The sequence below is a fragment of the Mirounga angustirostris genome, unplaced genomic scaffold (assembly GCF_029215605.1).
Source record: "Mirounga angustirostris isolate CCGP_5_RB_7025 unplaced genomic scaffold, mMirAng1.0.hap1 SCAF_3, whole genome shotgun sequence".
NCBI lineage: Eukaryota > Metazoa > Chordata > Mammalia > Carnivora > Phocidae > Mirounga > Mirounga angustirostris.
Window position 1 is genome coordinate 167,541,924 of NW_026991711.1, and position 23,928 is coordinate 167,565,851.

The 23,928-nt window shown below is 48.5% G+C and overlaps 1 protein-coding gene and 1 long non-coding RNA gene across 3 annotated transcripts in view; one reads left to right on the forward strand and one right to left on the reverse strand.

Moving 5' to 3' along the window:
* Nucleotides 1-1,022: 1,022 nt before the first annotated feature.
* LOC135363916 (uncharacterized) lies at nucleotides 1,023-11,071 on the forward strand. The gene is made up of 3 exons (XR_010410280.1): nucleotides 1,023-1,348; nucleotides 1,479-1,646; nucleotides 6,049-11,071. It is a non-coding gene; the product is annotated as an uncharacterized LOC135363916 (long non-coding RNA).
* A 6,208-nt stretch (nucleotides 11,072-17,279) lies between these two features.
* Nucleotides 17,280-23,928, reverse strand: part of PLEKHM3 (pleckstrin homology domain containing M3) — a 181,040-nt gene continuing 174,391 nt past the window's right edge. For both annotated transcript variants that reach the window (XM_045868108.3, XM_045868106.3), the window contains exon 8: nucleotides 17,280-23,566. In XM_045868108.3, coding sequence (XP_045724064.1) covers nucleotides 23,389-23,566 — 178 coding nt within the window. In that variant the 3' untranslated portion in view covers nucleotides 17,280-23,388. The remainder of the gene's footprint in view (nucleotides 23,567-23,928) is intronic.

Genomic DNA, 23,928 nt, shown 5'->3' on the forward strand with positions numbered 1-23,928 from the left:
CTCCTGACCTGAGGCAGCCGCTCGTGCTGGTCCTCCTCCCGCCCAGCCCAGCTCCTCGGGGTTTCTCTCACCAACCCGCCCCTTCATCTGAAGCCCTCCTGTTAATAAGGTTTGATCCTGAAATCTCCACCCTCTCCAGAGGAGCGACTATTTCAATGTTCAACTTCCACCTAAAGCTGTGTGACTTGAAAATAGCCCCCCTCGAGACCTGCTTTATCAGCTACAGACGTGATGCAATTAATTAACTATATGCAGCCTCTCACCAAGCGAGCTGCCTAACTTCTAGCCCATTGTAGCTCTGGTTTACTTAGCAGATAGGGCCTAAGAGCCTGTAACTGTTTACCTCCCTCTGGAGGGGCTGTCCTGGGCAGATGAATTCATTAGTTGGTGTTTGCAGAGTGGCAGGAAACCACCCCCCCCCCCAAAAAAAACCCATTAGGTGAGTTTTTATTTTTATTTATTTATTTTCTATGTAAAAGGTACTGAAAAACTGAACTTACATCCAAGTTATTGTGCACACTGGTCGGTTTGCACACACCCTCCCCACCCCCGTCCCCTGCTCTCCACCCCTCCTTTCCTCTAGCCCATTTTTTTCTCTGTCTCTCATTTCCGCTATTTCTCCAACTGGAAAACTCTTTGGATTTTGTCCCAGAGGATAGAAAAGGTCTGTCTGTCCATTAGACGGGATTTTTGAGGATTTTTAGTCTTTTTGGTTTGTGCCAAATGCCTCCCAAATCCTCTGCTTCCTGGTACTCTCCCACTCACCCCACCTCCAGGAAGCTGTTCTTTCCTTTTTTTTTTCCTTCCTTTCCTACTTTTCTTCCCTCCCCTCTCTTCTTTTTAAAAAACAGTCCTGTTGAGGTTTTGTCAAGAAACAGCAAGCACATTTTTTTCTAGAAACTGCACTCCCCAAAACTCTGGAGAAGGAAGGAGAGGAGTGGCCATTTTCTTGCAGACGGGAAGCGGAAGCAGAACGGGGGGCTGGGAGGCGGGGAAGAGAACGTTTTTGGGGGCAGGGAGGACATTTGAACTTTGCCTCATCTTTTTCAACTATCACTCTTCGAACAAGAACAGGATTTCTTAAGTGCACTCTATAGGGCACTGGAGGCAGAATGCAGTTTCCAGGGCCACACTCCAAGCCAAGTGAATCACAGTTTCTGGGGATGGACTCTGGGCATCTGTATTTCTAACAAGCTCCTCAGACCATGTGGACATTCACTGACCTTTGAGAACCACGGATCCAGAGGGGAAGGCCCGGGGTCCTATGTACTGAATGCTTTCTGGATGTCAGCCTCTGCACAAGGGAGAGAAATAGCTTTGGTTTGGTTTTTGAAAAGCCAAACTCCAGGTACCCTTTTAAAGAAATGAGTACTTTGTTATTTTATATTCATGGTATTTATTGGGTGTTTGGATATGCCAGATGCTTTATAATCCTCACAACCACCCCCATCTGTATTCTTCTTGTACCCATTTTACAGATGAGGAAACAGATGTGGAAGAGGTAAAATCGTTTGCCTACCTCACACCAATAACCTGTGGTGTCTTTCGACTCTGTATTTCTGGCTCAATGCTGAGCTGTTACCTCCCAAGCCGAACTGCGGTGGCCCTATTTCCCACACTGGAAACTGAAACTCATGACTTCACAGGTATGTTTTTATTTTATTTTATTATTATTTTTTAAAGATTTTATTTATTTATTTGACAGAGAGACACAGCGAGAGAGGGAAAACAAGCAGGGGGAGTGGGAGAGGGAGAAGCAGGCTTCGAACTGAGCAGGGAGCCTGATGCGGGGCTCCATCCCAGGACCCTGGGATCATGACCTGAGCCAAAGGCAGACGCTTAACGACTGAGCCACTCAGGCGCCCCGGTATGTTTTTATTTTTACAGACAACTGTTTATAATATTCGCAATCTGAAAGGTTTCCTTCTATTCTGGGCGTGTGTGAGCCTGTCCTCCACTTTGTAGCATGTCGTTCTGGTCAGACATGGCGGCAGTCCTGGGCCCACTTTGCCAAGCCTACCGGGAGGAAACCCCAGCCTTCCTCCCCTGATACTGGGGAGTTATGGACCTATTTTAAAATTATTCCATGATAAAAGTAAATCACAAAGGGTTCCCATTTACTCCCCCCACCCCCATTCTCCTCAGAAGCAAGTTCTGCGACCAGTGTAGGGTATTTCCTTGGAGACCTTTCCTTGGCTTGTGCACATACAATGTATTTCTTTTTCTTAACATAAATGGAAAGGTATTGTGTACAGCAAGGCTTTTCACGTCATAATTTATCGTAGACTTCTTTCTTTGCCTACCTCATTATTTAAAAAAATTTTTTTTGCATTTTTTTAAAAGATTTATTCATTATATATAGAGAGAGAGAGCACGAGTGGTGGGGAGAGGAGAGAGAGAGGGAGAGAATCTTAAGCAGGCTCCAGGACCAGCACGGAGCCCTATGGGGGGCTCGATTTCACAACCGTGAGGTCAAGCCCTATGGGGGGCTCGATCTCACAACCGTGAGATCATGACCTGAACTGAAATCAAGAGTTGGATGTTTAACCAACTGAGCCACCCAGGTGCCCTGCATTTTTTTTTTTTTAAGATTTTATTTATTTATTTAAGAGAGAGTGAATGAGAAAGAAAGAGAGCACGAGCACGAGCAGGGGCAGGGGAGACGGAGCAGCAGACTCCCCACTGAGCAGGGAGCCCGATGTGGGGCTCAATCCCAGGACCCTGGGATCATGACCTGAGCCGAAGGCAGACACTTAACCGACTGAGCCAACAGGTGCCCCCCTGCATTTTTAATAGTAAAGGCACACTGAAGAAATTCAATGATGGGAGGAGAAAGAAGGGTGTTTTTAAGGCATAATTTTTTTTTTGAGAGAGACAGCAGGTGAGGAGGGGCAGAGAGACAATCTTAAGCAGGCTCCATGCCGGGTGTGGAGCCCGACTCAGGGCTCGATCTCACCACCCAGAGGTTATGACCTGAGCTGAAATTAGGAGTTGGACGCTTAACCGACTGAACCACCCAGGTGCCCCTAAAGATTTTCTTTTTTTAAGTAATCTCTACACCCAACGTGGAGCTCGAACCTACAACCCTGAGATCAAGAGTCTCACACTCCACTGACTGAGCCAGCCAGGCGCCCCTAGAATGATAGTGATTTTTGAATCCAAGTTTGGAAATAACTTTTTTTATTGTGGTTAAATATCCATAACATAAAATTGGCCATTTTAACCATTTTTAGGTGTCCAGTTCAGTGACATCAAGCATATTCACATTCAATCACCACCCCTCCATCTCCAGAACTCTTTCATTTTCCCTCCCTGGATTCTGTACTCACAAAACAGCGGCTCCACCTTTTCCCCCTGCAACCCCCTGCCCCGGCAACCACTATTCTACTTTGTCTCCCCGAATTTGACCGCTCCAGGTCCTCCTATAAGTGGGATCATGTGGTATTTGTCTTCTTGGGTTGGTTTATTGCACTTAGCATCATGTCTTCAAGGATCATCCCTGTGGTAGCATATGTCAGAATTTCCTTCCTTTTTAAGGCTTGCAGTCCCTCATATGTATATACCACATTTTGTTTTTCTCTCTTCTATCAATCGTTCCCACCTTTTGACTATTGTGAATGATGCTGCTGTGAACATGGGCGTGCAAAGATCTGTTGGAGTCCTCGCTATCATTTCTTTGGGGTTGGTACCCACATGTGGAATTGCTGGATCATATGCAATCCTATGCTCACTTGTTCCTTCTAAGTAACAAATCCTATTCCATTGTATCTTTCCTGCGTTTACTGGCAATTTAAATTCACTTTTCTATAAACTGCCCACTGATATGATTTTTTAATGGGATCTTAGATATAATTTATATAATTTAGGTATTCATTCTTTTATCTGTTATACACCTGGCAAATTATTCACATTTAAAAACAACTTTTTTTTTTTAAAGATCTTATTTATTTATTTGTCAGAGAGAGACAGAGCACAAGCAGGGAGAGCGGCAGGCAGAGGGAGAAGCAGGCTCCCCGCTGAGCAGGGAGCCTGATGTGGGGCTCATTCCCAGGACCCTGGGATCATGACCTGAGCCGAAGGCAGCTGCTTAACCGACTGAGCCACCCAGGCGTCCCTAAAAACATCTTTCTACATCATTCCAGATCCGAGCACTTGTCCTTATCTCTGATTATTTGAGAACTATTTATTGATGAGAATTTTTATTATTCTAAAGATAAGAACACACAGGCGGCCATCTGGACGCAGCATAGGGCCTGCCTCATGGAGGGTGCTCTGTAAATGTTTACCGAATGACTGAATTACTTTTGGACAGCACATGGTTTCATTAGTTTCTTTTTAAGGATTCACTGCGATCTGTCCAATCCAGAAGCTAAATTAAATCCTTCATGATACCTCCTAGCACAGCTCTCCTTAAGTTTAACTGTTCTACCAGCCTCAGGAAAAAAAAAAATTAATCCAAATTGCTATGAAAATCATAGATCATTCAGGTTTCTGTTATTTGAAAAGCACTTCAGGGAAACGGTCCTGCAGTGGGCTTTGTTAAAATGAGGATAGTTAGTGATCAAAAAACCCGTAGACTAGAAAAGCGCGGGAAAGGGACCATAGTTCTTCACTCAGTCCTCCTGCCTCTTCTCCAGGAAAGATTAGTATAGGCTTAATCCATACCAAATAATTTGTTGAACACTGTGCATCTGGTATTTAATCTTCAACATAATCCTGCAGGGGAACCATGACCATGCACATTTGACACAGATCGGGGGGCTCAGGAAGGCTAAGTCACCAGCTGGAGGTCACACAGCTCGTGGTAAATAGTAGAGCTGGGAATTCATCCCTGTCCCTTTGGTGGCAGGCTCTGAGATCTTACCCATTTTCTCATCTGTGCCCCTGGTACCCCAAGACTGGACCAGGGTCCCTACCAGGAACCATGGCCAAGAGTGGATGACCTGGCCGGGGGGACGTGCATGGAAGGGGAGCAGGAAGGTTTGCTTGTGCCCCATGGCTGGCTGGGGGATGCAGGTTGGGGTGACTGTATCCCTGAACCTCAGAGGGCCACAGCTTCCCTGGTCAAGCCCCTCCCCCTCCTGAGACTGCTTCCCTGAGGAGCTGCGGGGTCCTGGGGCTGGAGGGGACTCCAGGGTGCAGCATGAATGTTGCAACTTGGCATCCCTGGGGAACGGCTCTGCTCATCTGCGGGATGACCCTGCCTTCCAACTGTAGCCCTTAGAGGTCTCTGCCTTTTGAACCCTGACCACGGAGGGCGTTCACAACTCCCAACTTAGTACAGGCATGTATTTGTTCTCGTATTGCTCTCTGAACTTTGTTTCTTGTCACACCAGACAAACAGTGACATCTCCAGGGCCAGAGGCTCTTTTCAAATATGGCACTGGACCCAGGTATTGCCTGATAAAGTGTATTTTTAGTGGACAACCATTTCAGAGTCTCTGAGACCTTAGTGTCAGCTGAGAATAAGTGGTATGAACAACTGTTCTCAGAGAGGAGAAGAAAGATGAGGAAGAACCTCTCAAATTGAATTTTATATTTCCAGAAAGAATGCCATGTACCTGTTGGTAAGTGTAATCAGCCGAACTTTAAGGGGAGCGCCCCCCCCCCCCCACCAAAGTTCCAGCTCTGCTTTCCCTCGTGCTCATCCTAACTTCTGGTCTTAAGTGTAGCTCATTTTCTAGACTTGCCTTCTCCAGGGCCTATTAAATAGGAAGTGCCCCTAGGGAACCTGGTGGGGGTGGTGGCAGCAAAGGTGAGAAGAGGACCCCCATTTTCCTTGGAGGCATGGAAAATTAATCTATCCTTTGGATGACAATTTAAAATAGCATTTGGAATTATCATTCAAATCCTACAGGGGTTTTGTCTTTTCTCGCAAGTGTGTGGATCATTTTAAATACCAAGACGCTGTGGGGCTCACTTGTCTGTGATTCGCCTGCGTCGTCCTGATTCCCCGCCACCTAGATCTGCTGTGATTTCTACTCACCCAGCTGCTCTCATCTTTGAAATTGTCCCCGGGTGATCTACTGTTACCTGTATCATTTACAGAGTCCTCACTGAAAGAGACAATGCTCCTTGAAGATGGAAGCCCCGCCCCTCACCCGGTCACACTCAGACTGGGACCTATGGCTCTGGGGAGAGCCATAACTACTGTTAACAGGAACCCTTTGACACCTTTGGAGGAAAGGAATGTAGACTCATCCTCTTGTCATCGCAGAATCCCTTGACTCCGCCAGATATTCCCCACCACACCGAGGTGTGGAAGGCTTCTTTTTCTCATTTCGAGGTAAGACCACATGTGGCTACACCAGGGAGCCCCACATCGTGGTTGTCAGCAGAACGTGCGTAGAGAGAAGTTGGTGCTTTCCATCGAGGGAGACGGAAAAGACTGTTTCCCCTTTCATCGGAAATCTTCCTCCTTAGGAGGTGCTCAAAGGCTTGTCATTTGCCCAGATGTCCTTCTGAGCAGGCCTCTCCTTGGCCACGGCAAGGATCAGTAACGTCACGGAAGGCTCTGTTGTCCAAGGTGGGAGCTTCTAGCCACAAGTGGCTACTGGAATTTATACTATTTGAAATGAAATAAGATCCACCATTCCTATTGTTAGTTGCACGAGCTATAACATTTCAAGTGCCGGTGGCGTTCATACCGGACCGCGTGGCCACGGGACACTCCTGTCATCGCAGCAAGTCTGATTGGATGGCGGTACTCTAAGGCAAGCTGCTTACCAGAGGCCACCTTACTGGTCCCAGAGGGGGTGACCTGCACTGTGGTCCTGAGGGGCCCACATGAGGCTATCCCCAGCATGGGTGTGGTCATGGGGTGAAAACTTTTTTTTAAGATTTTATTTATTTATTTGAGAGAGAGAGAGCACAAGCAGAGGGAGAGGAAGAGGGAGAGGGAAAGGGAGAAGCAGACCCCCCGCCGAGCAGGGAGCCTGACACGGGGCTCGATCCCAGGACCCTGGGATCATGACCTGAGCCGAAAGCAGACGCTTAACGACTGAGCCACCCAGGCGCCCCACTGGGGTGAAAACTTAATGATACTTTCAATCAACATGTATTTCTTACATACAGCACTTCATTCAAGGCCACTCAAATGAGCGTGGGAAATCCTGACACATTTCTGTTGTCTCGGAGTTCATAATTTACATGGACTGAAATGGCCTGGGAAGAGGGGCTAAGGACAGGAGAGGTGACAGAGGGACACGGAAGAGATGGGACCTGAGAGCTACACAGGCAGTGAGCTGGGCGACTTGCTGATGGGACCCTGACTGGACAGCATGTGGGGTGTGCGGTGTGGACATGAACTCTGGAACTCACAGTCTTCGGGCTCGACGTCCGAGTGGCTGTCCTCCCCTGACCTCTCTTGTGCCTCCTCCTTGGCAGGTTCCGGCATCTTTGGGTCCCGTTACCCCTCCCAGAGCACAAGGCTGAGGGTGGAGGGCGAGTGCCACCAGCCCCTCACCCAGAACCCTTTCAGGGTACACCTTATGCTGCCTGCCCGCCCCCAGGTCTGGGGGACCTGAACCGGCCCCCTCTCTGCCCTAGAAGCACAGCCCTTAGGAGGCTCCATCCTCCTGGGTTCAAGCCTCCCTGGGACGTGCATTTCCTGACCTGACCTGACATGGGCCACCACCAGAGTTTCACTTTTCATTTTCTGACTGAATCAGGATGTGCCCTTTTGGGAAGGGGGGGTAGCCAAGGCATTCCAGAGCCCGGAACAGGCCCCACGGCCCAGCAGGGAGGGAGGAAGGAAGAACCAGCGCGAGCGCACCTCGGGCAGCTCCCCTGACTAGCAGACGGCAGGGAAGGAAGCCAGTGTGTGTCCAGTGCCAGGGCGGGCCATGTGCCAGCACCCCTCCCTCTTGATAGGATCTCTCTTCTAGCCCTCACCACATTTGTCACAGTGCCTGAGGGCCAGCTTAGTGGCCCCTCCACACACATACACACACAGTGAGCGGGCCCAGGTCTACAGCCACCTGCCCCTGGCCACTCCACTCTTTGGGGATGTGGATTAGAACTCTGGTCTTCGCGTTCCCGGACATCACCCCACTATCCCTCCTGTCCCAGGTAAATGTCTGGGAACAGCCCCCCATTTTTTTTTTTTGCTTCAACTTCAAACATAGAAAAGACAAAAAGAGGAGGCATAATGGTTAGACAGTCCTGGGTAAATTCCGAGGGCTTCATTTCTAAGATGGGAGGTGATTTTATTGAAACCTTGCATGGTCTCCATTAGCTTATTTGTAAAATAATAGGAGTCTGGTCTGATCCAGAGATCCACATTAAATAGGCTTCCCCTTTAATGCTTTTGAAGGGAAATAAAAAACACGAGTAGCAGAGTGAAGGAGGTATGAGTTGTGAGTTGACTGCCTCTGGCTTCGTTGTTCCAAGAAAACTGTTAAAAAGGAGCAACATGTGAATATCCTAATTCCCTGGCAAGTCCAACTTGGTGAGTCTTTGCACTTTCTAGAAAATGTGGTGTGGGATAGGTGGGAGATGAGAGGGAGAGAGAGGGCGAGGGAGGAAGAGAGAGAATATGAAAATGAACATGAATGAACTTGGGCATCCGGGAGACCAGCTGAACTTTGGGGCTTCTTTGTCTCAAAGAACTTTCCTTGTCCCTCAGCTCTTGGAAGCACAGAACACTTCCGATGGTTTTAGGGATCAGTGAGGGGGAAGAGAGGGAGGAAAAACATGGGGAGGTTGTTTGATCAGCCCCAGAGCAGTCTGATCAATGCTCAGAGTGGATACCAGCTCAGGAGTGAAGGCTGCTTTTCCAGGTTGGTCCTGGCTGTAAACTGGGATATGAATTTTACAAGCAGGAAAGGCTCTGAACATACAAGTTTGACTGACAGGAAAAGTCCATGGCCCGTGGGCCCTGGATGGAAGGGCTGGGCCTCTGGGGACATCTTCCTGGCTGCAAAAAGGGCTAGGCTGCTTGAAAGGTACTTGAAACAAATAAAACAGTGACTCTAAAACATACCCATATGTCACGTTCTTACAGAAAAATACTCTCTGTAATTAGTTACAAGCTTCAGGGAATAAAATCCAATTTACCTGTCAAAGAAGAAAGGCTAAGCTGCCCCCACCCCAGGCTGCTGGTGGGGGGGACACGGCTTGCAGGCCCTTCCCTCCCCTAGCCCCTGCTTTTCTCCTCCCGCCCCCTTTATTTGTGAGGACTAGAAAAAAAATAGGAAAGTTGGAAAAATCCTCTAAAGACACACAGTGTTCCAAGCACAATCAGGCCACTAATTACTGTTAAGCCCGAGCCCCTTTTTGTGTTCTCGGAGGGGGGGGACTTCAGTGTGTAGCAACCACTTGGGTCTTTTCATGAGTTCGGGCTAACTCCTGAATAGCAGATTTTTTTCCCTTCTCTTTTCAACATTTGCTTCTGCCCACCCTTCTTTTCCTTCTGCCTTCATCTCCAACTTCACCTTCTCCTTCTGTCCTTTTTTTCTTTCTCTCTCTCTTTTTTTTTGGTGCTTTTTTCCCCTTACCCACCACCTTCCCTCTATTCTTTTTGCTTTTCTGATAGCATTTTTCTTCTGGCGTGGTGTTTTAAGTCTCTAAATGAAACTTGACTGCCCCCACGGCCGGCTGGAGAAGCACAAAGGCCTCCCATTCCACTGGCTACAGTAACGCCATTGTGTGTCCTAACAATGCACTAATTGGTGGTGACAATTGTGGGGCTGGGAGGAAGAGGGGGGCGCTCTTTTCCAATCAGTGGGCCACCAGGATAAAAGGAGAGGAGAAGGAGGAGGAGGATGGCAGGCCCGGGCTCCTGGTGAGAGGGAGACCGATCTGCAGAGGGGGCATAGTACTTGGGGCTCGTGTTGGGCTTTCTAAATTAATAATACAAATGAAGGAGAAAAGAATTGTTTGGGGGAGAAAGTAGACTTTGCCTCAGACAACTTCAGGGTCCTGGTGGTGGCGGGGGGGGAGGTGAACTGCCCTCAGTTCATCTCTATGGGAAGGGACCTGAGTGGCCTCCGCATCTCCGTCCAGCGTTCCAGTGTTTCCGCTAAAGGATGGGAAAGTCGGAGAGGCCGGTGAGAAAAGGCTCTGGGGGAAGTGTTCTCCGGGATGGTCGGGATGGTCAAAAGGCAGGTGTTGAGGCTGGTGTGTGGTGATGCCCCTGTTTCCACCACATTTCTCAGCGAGGGGAGGAAGCCAGAAAGGGAGAAGGCTGAGCCATTCGCCTTGTGGCACATTAGACTCTCACGAAGTCCAGGGGCTCTGGGCGGCGACTCTGACCTTTAAACTGGTCCAGAAGAGGAGTTGGGCAGGATTGTGGGCCAGAGCACAATGGTCGCCACATGATGCTGCTGGGACTCTTGGGGCCTGCTGGAGAAGGTGCGAGAGGCCCCAGAATGTCCCCCAGAGGCTGTGGGATCCTCCCAGCCACGTGGCTCTGGCTGACACCCTTCCTTTGCACAGAATGACTCACCTTCCTAGACCGACGTCAAACGTGTTCTCTCCTGGAAGCCCCTCCTGGCCGGGTGGGGTCGGCCCACACCCTCTTTCATGTTCTCACTCTGCACCCTGAAAACCACAGGACCTGACCTCTAGTCCTCTCTCCTGTGGGTGCCAGGCCCAGGGATAAGGGCCCTTATCCACATCATTTCACCTAAATCTCACAACAGCCCCAGGACTGGAGGATGATTTTTATCTCCATAGAGAAGGCAATGGGGAAACTGAGGCCTCTTAGCCTCCCTAAGAGGTTCAGGATCGCACTCGAGGTCACCCAGCGTCAAAGCAGAGAGGCTGGGAATCTATCTAACTGTTGCAACAAGGATGCTAGCTCCCGGGCCCTCTTTGCTTCCATGCTCACCTTTCCCCCGTCACTGGTCTCTGGAGGGCAGAGGCTCTTTGTGGTCTTTACATCCCCAGCACCTAACACAGCACCAGACATACAGGAGGCTTCCAGAAAGGTTTGCTGCCTGAAGGGGGAGGTGGGGAGGGCTGAATAACGGGCAGTTATTGCCAATTATCCTCCATGTCCCTTTGGGTCTCAGACTTCAGCCTGCATCAGAATCCCCTGGGGTGGAAGGTTGCTCAAAGACAGATCCCTGGGCCCTACCCACCCCCCCACCCCCCCCCCCCGCCCCCGCCCCCTCCACCCCCAGTCCTGGTGGAACCCGAGAACGTGCCTTCCTAAACGCTTTTCTGCCGCTGCTGCTGGTCCTGAGACCCCAGCCGGACAAGGGCTGCCCGAGCTCCAGCACGCTGCGAACTCCGCCGCGGGGAGCCCATTCCTTCCATTATCTCTGTCTTTTTGTGGCCTGAGCCCCGAAGTTTTATTAAGGAGAAATTGAAGTTGAGAAGTTTTGATTATAATAATCTCAGGCTTCTGCCTGCTTTTTTTTCTTTTTTCTTTTTTTGATTTTTATTTATTTATTTGACAGAGAGAGACATAGTGAGAGAGGGAACACAAGCAGGGGGAGGGGGAGAGGGAGAAGCAGGCTTCCCGCGGAGCAGGGAGCCCGATGCGGGGCTCGATCCCAGGACTCTGGGATCATGACCTGAGCCGAAGGCAGATGCTTAACGACTGAGCCACCAAGGCACCCCTTCTGCCTGCTTTAAATAACAATCTTATCCAGTAGCCATTTATATCTGATGGAAAAAATAAAAAAGCCACGTGCCCAACTAACCACACTGCAAACAGTGGCATTTTCAAGAAAATATCTGGACTGAATCTTTTATTTGGGGAGACTCCTCACACAGCCCTTCTTTCCCACAGGTGTTCTGTGCCTTTTAATTTTATTTCATGAATATCTTATGCTTTTGGGTGAGATGCTCATGCAAGGGAGAACGGGACGCAGAGATTTGAGCTCTCGTGTGTTTGGTGAGGGCATCGAGGGGTCAGGTGAGGTTTGAGGTGCCTTCCCATGAGGACCAGGGTGTCCTGTCAGCTCGGGAGCCAATGCCTTGGGTCTCAACATGGCGCCGGGAAACCACAGATGGGACCCTCTGCCTCCCCTGCAAGCCAAGGGCTCTCTCTCTACTCAGTTCTGTCGGAACCAACCCTTTTCCTTGAGCACATCGTTTCAATTAGTCCGTTCCTCCGGGACCCTTGGTAAGCCACTAGCGTCGTGTTGGGGATGTCGCCTTCCGAATAGAGACCAGGGATGGTGGCCCCTGGCAGGTCTGCTCTTGTGTGTTCACGCTGCAGTGTCTGCTGGGAGCCTCGGTCGGGACAGGATGGCAAATGTACAGAGAAAGGGGACAAATTGTGAGGAGACATTGCATGGGAAAGGCATTGTGTGAGAAACCAGCTCTGGCTGACTTGAAGAGAGAAGCCATTGCTGCATAGCTGATAGAATTTAAGGAATAAAAACCCCTAGATCAGGCGCCTGGGTGGCTCAGTTGGTTAAGCGACTGCCTTCGGCTCAGGTCATGATCCTGGAGTCCCGGGATCGAGTCCCGCATCGGGCTCCCTGCTCGGCAGGGAGCCTGCTTCTCCCTCTGACCCTCCTCCCTCTCATGCTCTCTGTCTCTTATTCTCTCTCTCTCAAATAAATAAATAAAATCTTAAAAAAACAAAACAAAACAAACCCCTAGATCTTTGGAAAAGCAGAGTTCAGGGCAGTTTCAAAGGAGTTGGGTGAACGGAAATCCCCTTTAGCGGTTGTCGTCCAGGTGCACGCTCAGCTCCGGTCAAGGTCAAACTCTGAGCTTGGGCTATGGGTCCCAACAGTCAGACTCTGAAAGGCCACCAGGATGACCTGGAATGGAGAGTACTGTCCTCTGAAGGAAGGGTGGGACACTTTAAAGAAGGTGGAAGGGGGAGCGCCTGGCTGGCTCAGTCCATAGAGTGTGTGACTTTTGATCTTCGGGGTTGTGAGTTCAAGCCCCACATTGGGTGTAGAGATTACTTAAAAAAAAAAAAAAGAATAAAAATCTTAAAAAAAAAAAAAAAAGGTGGAAGGGAAGCTGAGGAGGCACCAGAGCCTTTTATAATTTACCAAGCCTTGGGGTGGGGGCACCTCATGATCTTGTTTTTATTTTGTAAAAGCTTTACTGTTTGAACAAACAAAACAAAAGACGTTTTTGAGATAAGATGAATATGATTTGAAACGGAGTATCAGATAGCAAGGAAACATTGTTAATTTTGTTAGGTTTGTAATGGCATTGTGACTACATAGAAAAAAATACACATCTTTTCTTTCTTATTTATTTGAGAGAGTGGGGGAGTGGCGGGGGGAGAGAGAATCTGAAGCCGACTCCCTGCTGAGCACAGAGCCCAACTCCATGCGGGGCTGAGATCTGGGGCTGAGATCTTGACAGGAGCCAAAACCAAGAGTCAGATGCTCAACCGACTAGCCACCCAGGTGCCCCCCAAAATACACATCTTTTTTAGACGTGTACTAAAGCATATAAAATGTCATTATGTCTCGGATTGGCTTTGTGATACTTCCTCAAAAAAGTGAAAAATGAAAAACAAGGCTAGGTGGAATAAACAAGGCAAAATCCAGTAATTTTTATCTTAAAAAATGTTTATTTTTATCTTTGAAAAATCCTCATTAGAAGCATCCTGTGGTGGGCTGCACGTGAGCTGACTGTTTGGGTGCAGGGGTAACCGGTGGGGGGGAATTCAGGCAGGGCTGGTTTCCAGGGCTCACTGTCTGTGGGACCACACACTGACACATGGTCACCACAGCGCTGACCCTTGGCGAAGGCTGTCAGCCCGTGCCTGGCCTCTGCTCTCCCACTTTCACCTTGGCGTGGACTTGAAGGCGCACGTGCAGGAGTACTTCCTGAGACACCTGTCATCGGACATCTCCTCTGGACACTGGGGCCGCCGATGGCTGCTTCCTCTGTTGCCTCGCTCCGGGGCATCAGTGAGAAAGCCATCTGGGGAAGTTGACCCAGTAGAATTCAAATTCACTTCCCTGCCTATGCAATTGGGATTTATTTCCTCTGCAAAAGGCTTGCATCTCAGCGCAAAGGGCCTCTCGCTGGGCTCGGGTATGCATGCGGGGATCTTCACAGAGAAAGCTCCTGCCTGGCTGATTTTCCTAACAGCGTGCACCTCGTGGTGTCCTCGGAACCTGGCGTTACTAAGAGCGTGTCATCACGATACAGTACAGAAGCTAAGGCAATTTGGATGTCCTTGGGCCCCAAATTAATACGCGCTTTGTATAGTCTTGTAATTTGGGAGGCAATTTTCCATAACACAGTGAGAGATGTTCCTTCATACATTTGAGATAATTTAGCTCAATGTTCATTTGAGAAAATTACCGTGCTAATAGCAGCTCTTCAGCTTCAGAACAACAGACCTTCCTGGGAGAACGTGGAAGTCCCTGAAAGCGATTCTCCCATCAGTCTGTCTGGGAGCATCAGCATAAAAGCTGCTGGAATTTCCCCCAGACCAGCAGCTGTCTGGAGGTTGTACAGCAGGATCGAATTGGGGCAGGGACTCGTGAACTCTAGCTGATTTGCATAAAACCAGGAGCCCTCAATGGAGGAATAGGAAATAAAGGTGGAGTAATGAGTTTCCCTGTTGTCCAAGTAAACTGGAAGTCACTGCCCATAAATCAGGATTCCTGTATGTTCAGCTATGGGAACATTTATTCTTCCTGCTGGACGTTTCTGCCCAAGCTGTGAACAAACAGATGCCAACAGGAGAGCATGAACTCTACCTTTCTGCTGGGTGTGTTTTGTCTCGGGCTTCCTGGTTCTATGTACCAGAGGCCTTTGTTATCCTGGGGGAGGAATGATTCTCTACCCCAATCAGAATCCAATACCATAATAAGAAATAAATTTAAAAGCATTTTTTGCCCCAATCAGGAATGTAGTTTCTAATGGTGCTGCTTTATTTATTTTTTTTTTAAGATTTTTTTTATTTATTTGAGAGAGAGAGAATGAGAGAGAGAGCACGAGAGGGGGGAGGGTCAGAGGGAGAAGCAGATGCCCCGTGGAGCAGGGAGCCCGATGTGGGACTCGATCCAGGGACTCTAGGATCATGACCTGAGCCAAAGGCCGTCGCTTAACCAACTGAGCCACCCAGGTGCCCTAACGGTGCTGCTTTAGACCAAACCCCAGGTAAGGCCCCGGTAGACCCAAGTTCATTTCCGGCTGTATTCCTGTTCCACAGCATACCAGCTGCCTATAGTGATTTTGAATTAAGTCATTGCTACTGTGGGTGTTTTCCATGTGATAAGCATTATGGGCATGGAGGAGATGATAATTTGTAAGACTCTGAACCGTCTGGAAAAGCTCATGAATGAGGAATACTTGTCATCAAAGTCACTGACTTCAGAAAGGGAGAAGAGGGAAGAACTGGCTGCTTCTATTCACCTGTAACTGGCAATTGAGGCTGAAAGTCGGCAGTTCAATAGGTGCCTGCATTTGGAAGGACTCTGGTTCATTTTCAAGTCTAGTTCTTCTACTGAACCAAAGCAAATCTGAACACAGCCCCAGATTTCATGAATTTCCCAGATCTTTCTGGGCAAGAAGCACCTGGTGCTTTTCCATTTTAAACACCACTCTCGAGAGTGTTGAGGGTCAAGTTCACTGGATGGGCCCGAACTGGGAGCAGACTCTCACACACATACGTGTGAGGACGAGTGCAGCAGAACCAGGAGGAATGAAAAAGTGGAAGGGAGAATACAAGGCTCCCTTTGTAGCCAGCTGAGTCACCTGTGCCCATGACCTGGCCACTTCCATTCACCAGGCTGCCTGGTGATAGTATATACTGGAGAAATAGAAGCTGACCACACCCTGGAAGAAAATAAAGGGGGTATAAAGGTGAGGTTTTATGGAAACGATTGCAACCTCTGCGCGGCAAGTTCCAAAGTACTGCTCTGCGTCTGCTGGGAAGAAGGGTGGCAGCAGCTGTTAGCTAGAGGGTAACTAAGGCCACGCAGTCCGTCCACATCCCTTTGCCGCCCTTCCCACCGCCGACCACCAGCATGCGAAGCAAATGTTTATTTCAGGGCAACTTGCTTCATTTCATCTAGTGGTTCTTAACTTTCAGAACACATGAGAATCACCCAGGGAGCTCTTAAGAAATAAACACTCAGGCCCCACCCAGAGAGATTCGGATTCAGTTGTCTGTGATGGGGTCCTGACATTTTGCTTCTGTTTTTGTGTGTCTGATGTGGGAACCGCTGATTAAAGCCATCATCAAAGGACAGGACAGGGGAAACAATGAGGGGAGATTCAAATCATCATCTCCTGGGGGTGGGGAGACAGGAACAAAATCGTGTCGCTTTCCATGCTTCTGAAAACATCTTTGCATATCTTCTCTCTGATAATGCCAAACTTGCTGGAGTTACCCAGTCACTCCAGTTTACTACAGCTGGGGGAAAGCTAACCAGCGCTGTGAATCCAACGAATCCCGGCTCTGACTAGATCGAGTGTCTGGTTTGGTTCTGTGAAACATTAACTTGTTTCCTTTATCACGGATTGTAGCAGGTTTCTTGTGAGGATGAAGTCCAGTTATTTCTTGGACAGAATGGGCGTGAGCCCCAGTTGGTTTCCTGAGGGAGGAGGCAGAGAGGCTGGGCATGAACATGGTTAGGTATGTCTCGGGGAGTGAGGCTCAGGGTTCACCTTTGGTAAATGTTTAACCAGAAGCACCTTTACTAGTCTTCAATGTCTGTCTTTGAGAAAGTGAGTTTAAAAGGTGTTTTGAAAGTTTCCTAGCGGACAGGTGTTGCACCCCATGGCCTTTGTGGAGGCAAAGCAAGGGCCAGCCCAGGCTAGGTAGCGCAGATACTCCCGATCACTTCTCAACGCCAGAGGACTGCTATCTTTCACATAAACACCTACTCTACTTTTCACTCTTTGCCCCCTGCATATGGTCTTCAGGAAGACCAGCGTCTTTGCCTAGTGGCTTACTGCCTGCCACTTGTCCATCTAATTTGGAGAGCACGGTGGCGAGATGAAACGAGGGCAAGGAGGCTTGGGGCGGAGCTACGTATGGTAGGAAGACCTTCCATGCATGAGCTTTGGCAGGTTTGTCTCAGACCTGAAGGAAATCATGCCAATTTCGCAAACAAGACCCATAATACCACATCTGCATTTTTTAAAAATTACACTATATTCTTCAGAAGCATAGGAAGGGGCTGATGAGGGTATTATGAGTTGATGAATTTAGAAAAACCCAAATCTATAAGATTAAGAGAGATTTTAAAGTCCTTGTAGCTCACTTTCAATAAAGCTCAAATCTTGACTTTGAATTAACATCCAGAGCTCATCTTGGGCTTTCACCACCACCACCCGCCCCCGCCGTGAAAACAGTATTTTAAAGAAGTTGTTATGAGAAGAGAAAGTACTTTCTGTATTGTTTATTGAGAGAGAGATAACTTTATACATTAGGAACTGGTGCACTTAAATTATATGACAGATGACCATAAAAACTCGGGCTTTTGTCAACAACACAACTTCATCTTATATTATTACAGTTACTGATATTTAAAAATGATACAAACAAAAATATGTATAAGTTATGCCAAAACAAAAGGCAATAAATTCCAGAAAACAGAAACAACATATATATGTGTGTGTGTGTATATTAGCACATTTCAAATAGCTCAACACAGAGTGATATAATAGCCCAAACCTAGAATTGTAGCTAATTCTGTACTGCACGAGCAGAACTAAGGGAAAACGACACGGATCTGACCCAGGAACCGAGGAACCAGTGGAGCAGAACTCTTCTCACCACGTTCGTGCTCTTCATTTGCAAACTGAACGTTTTCCCTCCTTTTACTGTTCCTTGAAGACAGATTCCCCAACCCCCACCCCCAATCTTGTATGGTAGGCTTCTGGCTATTCAAAATAAGATTGTGGTAGGTGACCGAAATCAGAACAGAGGCCTCCAGCAGCAAAAGCCGAATTTAATAGCTTGGTGGACCGCCCATGCCACCCAGAAACATTTTTATCACAATGTGTCCAAGAGGCTTCCCACTTCCTACTTGGAAAACAGGGGGCGAAGTAAAAAAGAAAACCTTTACACAGTAAAAGAAAAGAAAATTCTGTGTTTGTGTAAATTTTTGACCTGAAGAAAGGCTAAGTTCACCGACTTTATAGAGAACTGGTTTAATTCCTCTACTCATTGGTCTTGGTGACATTATGACATACATTCCCCTGAGTTTGGTTAACGAAAGCAAGCAAGCAAACAAATAAAAAGTGATTAAAAAAAAAAACCCAGCATAAAACAAAGTTAAAACATTATGTGGTTGTGTCTTTTGTATTTCCTGGTATAAGTGTCCACGGAGCTAAGAAGCCCACGTTTCTACCGTTCTACTTTAGCAATGCGTTCCCCAAAGGAATCCTTCCCTCGCGAGGTTAAGGCACCAGGTTAAACAAAGGTGAAAGGTCTGCCATGCTTGTGGAATGTGCAGGTTCCGAGCGCATCTGTATCAAGAGTGGCCAGCAGGGAAGAAGCAAAGTGATCTGTGTTTAGGCCAAGGGCCCTGCAGGCTTCAGGTGGGTCCACGGAGGAGACTAGAAGCACGAGGCAGTACTGTAAGGCACTCCTACGGGGAAAGACAGGTGGGAAGCCCAGCATGGAGGAGGAGTGCAGGCTCCCACGGTTGCAGGCAGGCTTTCTGGCCAGGAGGCCTGACCCCCCACCCCGCTCAGGAGGAGGGCGCTGGGATCAAGGGGAGGGGGAAGAGGCTGGCCTACGGCGCTATGGCCACGAGAAGGGAGTCTTTACCGCGCTAAGAATTGCTGTAAGCGCTTGAATCTTCCACCCTGGGCAACGACTGTGGCTTCCTTCCACCCCTAACAAGGTGGCTTCTCTTTCCACAGGGAGGAACCAAAGCGAAATAGCAGTTGTTCCCTCTCCTCGAGTTGAACAATGCCTTCTGTCACTTCGGAGGCCACTTGATGAGGAGAGTGCCCCATAACACGATCACCGGGAACCCGTTTTAAATAAAACCCCTGACAACCACGGTTGTGCTGAGGAGGGCATTCCATGCTTCTGACTTTTACCTAGAGTTTAACAGTGACTTAGACTTGACCTTGGCGTGCACCCACTAAGACACACCAAAGGAAACCCTTCAAGTCAGAGGGTCTGAAGACAATGAAATTAGAATTGTCTACCATTGGGAATTGCCGAGTGCTAGGACTGAACTGTGCCCCGTGACAGAAACCAACACTTGTCCGCTTAAATGAACTGAGCGGGGCTTATTCACGCATCACCGGCCCCCCCTCTAGCAGGGAGTTTTACCGGACGCGGGGTTAGAAGAACGGTCCGAGGTACACAGCACGCTAATGCCCAGCTGATAGCAAGGACCGAGGGAAGGAAAACAGTACCTCTACTGACTCAGTTCATGCCAAGGAGAGAGTGTTCATTTCTTTGTGTTTCGCCCCAAATTCTTTATTTTCTGACATTAGGTAGAGTAAGGAAAGTATGGAGACAGAAAACAAGAAATAAGGGGGAAGTTGTATGCATCGCTCTTTACTGGGAAAAGTAAAAAAAATAAAACAACCTCTGTATTGACTCTCGGCAGTCTTAGAGTCAAGAGTTGAAGACTGACTTGCTAATGCAGTTATTTCAGTAGAGTGCGGCAGAGCGGTGGGGATGAATACTTCTGCCCAAACTCAGGAACGGCAGTCCTGGCCTCACCCTAGATTAGGAGCAACCGTATCTTGGCTTCCTCCGATAATGCCTCCCTTTGCAGGAAGTGTTCAGTGTGGTGTCTAGTCGTACCCCGATTCCGTAATTCCCGCATGGCCTCTTTGGGCCAACAGGTAGAGAACAAACCCCCAGGGTTGGAAGCCAAGCCTTTCCGGGGAGGCACAGGGAGAGACCGTCCAGCGTCAATGTCCAGGGTGTACACGCGCAGCGACCACACCGGAGGCCAGACCTCAGCAAGGTGGACTCTCTCCAGCTTCGCAAAGGCTGCCTTTGGCTGCCGGAGTGAGGTCAACGCCAGGGTGCTCGCCGCCCCGGAAGGAAGTCATGGCACAGTCCCTTTGCGGGAGTCTGAGATCCCACTGAGTTGGTTGGAAACCACAAATCCCCAACACCACTGAGGTTCCCTTTTTGGTGGAGGCCTAGTCTGGTAGAATCCAAAAGTGATTACCCCCTCAGCGAATCAAGTGTGCAAGCTCCGAACAGTATCACCCTTTAGTCCTACGGATGGGAAAAGAAGGGTAATATGGTCCCCTGGAAGGCAGGGAAGCAAAGGGGGATGACGGGCGTTGACGTGGTTTTCACATAAAGAGGCTTTCAACTTTGGGGGAAATCAGCCCTGGAAAGAACACGATGCGATTCCAGTTGACTGCTTTTAAAGTACTTTGTGGCCTCCCCTCAGTGGTACAAGGGAGGTCTATTTTGGGAACTGGCTTCTCTCCTGCAGGGTTAGGTGCCAACATTTTACCAGGGTTGGACGGTCTCACACATGAGTTTCTGGCACCGTTAGGAGGGATTTCCTCCAGTGATCCACTGGGGAATGGGCCTTTCAAGTGAAAAGAGGTTCCCCTGAGTCGGCCGCCAGCTCTAGGAGATTAGTTGGCCATTTTCTCGTGTGTTTTATGTGTGAGCTATTTCAGATGGGATGAGAGAGGGAATGTGAGGGAAAGCAGGTATTAGCTTGGTCTTAGGTAGGTGGTAATCCACGGATTTGCTTTTGTTTCGACAGTTTCTAAGCAGTGGAACAATTCCCTAACAGTGCACCAAGTCATTTGTTTGGGTGGAAAACAGTAAGGGCGTTCATGTGCTCTAAGGCGTTCTGGGCTGGAAAACGGCAATTTTGAATTTTTCAGGACAGACCTGATTCCGAAGCCGGCTCCACTCTGTCCTATCAGATTTGGGTGGTGGTGGCTGTGCAGGCCGGCAGGTGGCACCGGCCAGGCTGTCAGGGGCGTACGAAGAGGAGAGAAAACGGAAGCGGCCGGGAGGTAGTCCTACTTCTGGGCAGCTGATGGCCATAATACCTCTCCTGTATATATATATATATGTATATATCTATTTTTCTCTATTGAAAATACGCAGAAAGCGACGTGGGTAGGAGGTTCTCCTTAGGAGTTCCCAGGGGAGGCCCATATTTAGCAGGACCCTCTACGCGGGCACCCGTGAAGACAAAGGCCTTAGAACAGGGATCCAGAATCTCACCCCCTCGGCAGATTGGACGCTCGGTGCCTGTGAGGGGGGGCAGGAAGTTCTGAACGTCCGGCAAGCGTGCTGGATGGGGAGGAGGGGGGTCTGCACTTCAGGACTCCAAACGCAGCGTGCTGGGGACGGCCTTGCTGACAGTCGGGATCACGGATACATTAATTACGGCGAAGGCAGAAGTAAGCTACGGTGACAGGGAGCTGGGGGCGGAGGGAAAAGGCACTTTGCCATCGAAGCACATCTGTTTTATAATAAGCAGGTCTATAATTCTCTTGTGAAAGATCATGTTCTGCTATCTTCTCTGAGGCTGGAAAATATAAATACTGTGTTTCACGAAGGGGAGGAAAAAGGAGGAGAGGATCAAATTTGTTTGCCTGTGTGCCAAGTGCTTGTTTGAGATTTTCCACCCTTTATCTTTTGTGTGCAACATTCTCTATAACTGGGGTGGGGGAAAAGTCAACCTGTTTTTCCAAGAATAAAAGGCTCCTTAAGGTCTCCTCGTGAAGGGGGCCTTGGCCTTTTAGCAAGTTTTTATGCCCTTGGTCACAGCTGCTGTAGAATTGGAAAATAAATGAAGCGTGTGGTCCGGGGCCCAAGGAACTGGCAGTCTGCACAAGTGTGTCTGAAATGTCTCGCCTCTAAATGGACAGAGGTATCAAGAGTCAGGATCTGGAGGGAGCAAGGTGTTGGGGGGAAAGTGGTAAGGGGGTTAAACGTATCCTGTACTTTGTGAGTCACTGATGCTCTAGATCCTAACAGTGAAACTGCCAAACCAGGAAGGCATGGAGGCATCTGCTCAGTGGAAACATACACAGTCTTCTCACATAGTCTGCTGAAAATTGTTTCAATATCAGTGTATCTTTCTGTTCTGGGAGGAGTTCTGGTGGGAGGACCGGAGCCATGATTTCCAGCGCCGTCCTACCTGACATTTTGGCCACAGCCACTGCTGTGGGGGTGCTGCAGTGGGGGCCCCCTACTCGGCCAAGTGGTGAAGCAATTCATTATAGTTCCTATTCCTACGATATGATTTTAGCACATTCTGTTTCACTTTAAGGTGGCAATTATATGTGTGTGTGTGTGTCTATATATTTATTTAAACAATATTATTACACTGAATTCATTATATTTGTAAGTTTGGTATTTTCTTAATAGCCTAGCGTGGGTGTTTTGAAGTCCCATGTTACTTTGATTTTGTGAACAATTTTAAAAATGTGAAAGTGGAAGTGGTTAAATTGACAAATTAAAGGTCCAAATGAAAGTGCAATGAAGAACAATGAGAAACAAAGCATTTAAAATAATTAAGGTAGCAAATGCCTACACAAGATTCTGTGGAAAGAAATTGAAGACCATCTCATGGCATGTACGCACCATCTCCACCAGTCTCCACACCCATGCATTTAACCACAATCGCAGGAAATTTCCTCAGGCCGGCACCATTACAACATCATAAATATTACCCACGAAACTGGGGAAAACTGCTCTTCAGAGCGCTAGGTTTTCGACCGACTGTGGTGGGGTGCCACGTCATTAGGGGGCGCTGGGATTCGTACCAGCAAACGGACCCACACGTACTCATTGGTCTCGGAGGTCTTTTTTCCAGGAAAAACCCTGAGATCAACCTCAAAACCAGAGGGGCTCTCCTCATAAAGTAGGGGGTGCATGCTTTCTGTCAGAGGAAGCGCACACGCCTCATCTCTAAGCCATTCGGCTTGGCTTAGCTGATCCCCACCTGAGTGGTAGAAACTGAGGTGATGGCGTCAGGGACACGGGGGTCTGGGATGATCCAGGCATCGTTCCTGTGTTCTGAAACAAACGATGATGAGTGCTTGCCTCAGTTACTTCGTCCTCTGCTAAAAATAAATAACACAAAAATAACCCGAAGTTCTGTGGTTCTGTAGGAAAAGCTTCCTCCTGTGTAATAAAATGGCCCCTGAGAGCCAAAAAAAAAGGGAAAAAAAAAAGTCTGACCTATAAAGCATTGTGTGTAAACCACGTTTTGCTTGGGAGTGAACTGCTGAAATTCATGGCTAAGTGTAATTCAGCTATCGGTAGTGTTTTTGGTTTTTTTTTTTTTGATGCCTCTGTTGGTAGTTTTTTGAGCCACAGAGGCTTCCTGGACCTTTTGGACAGCGATTTACACAGAACATACATAAGGACGTATTGGGAAGTGTGGATATGTATGTAAATCTACATCTATGTCTAGTTGAAGATGAGACATCCTCTTCTTCCAAAGGGATCGAACGGGCTAGCTGGGAAGCTGCCGGCTGCTGCATCAGCCAGAGGTCAATCCCTGGCCTCAGGCCCCTGCTGACTCAGGTGTTCTGATAGGACAGCTCGAACATGTTGCAAGCCTCCTCCAGGCTCTCGTCCATGTTCAGCCTCCGCCAGAAAGATTTCTGCTTCTTCTGCAGCTCCCTGCGGACACACCTCGGGCAGGGGACGGACTTCTCTTTGCACTCAGAATGGAAAACGGCTCCACAGCTTTCACACCTGCAAAAACCAACCACGGAGATGATGAACAAGGTGGGAAGAAGCAGGACACAAGCACCTAAAACCCAGGGGCCTCTGTGCCGCTCAGAGGACAACGTTTATTCTGGCGAGCCCTGCCACCGGGAAGAGAGAGGACTCAGAAATGGGCTCTTCCCTTTTCCAAGATGCTCAAGGTTGAATTTTTTTTTTTTTTTTTTTTCCCTGATTAGAACTGGCTGGGGCAAGGCTTATGGCTTACAGCGGAGAGGGGTCAGCAGTCAACTAGCAATGGTGTGATCATGGTGACAGTGGCCAGAGCTCTGGAAGTTTCCCCTCCATGGGCCCTGGGGTGAAGTGACAGAGAACGGGAGTGAGGTGTTTCA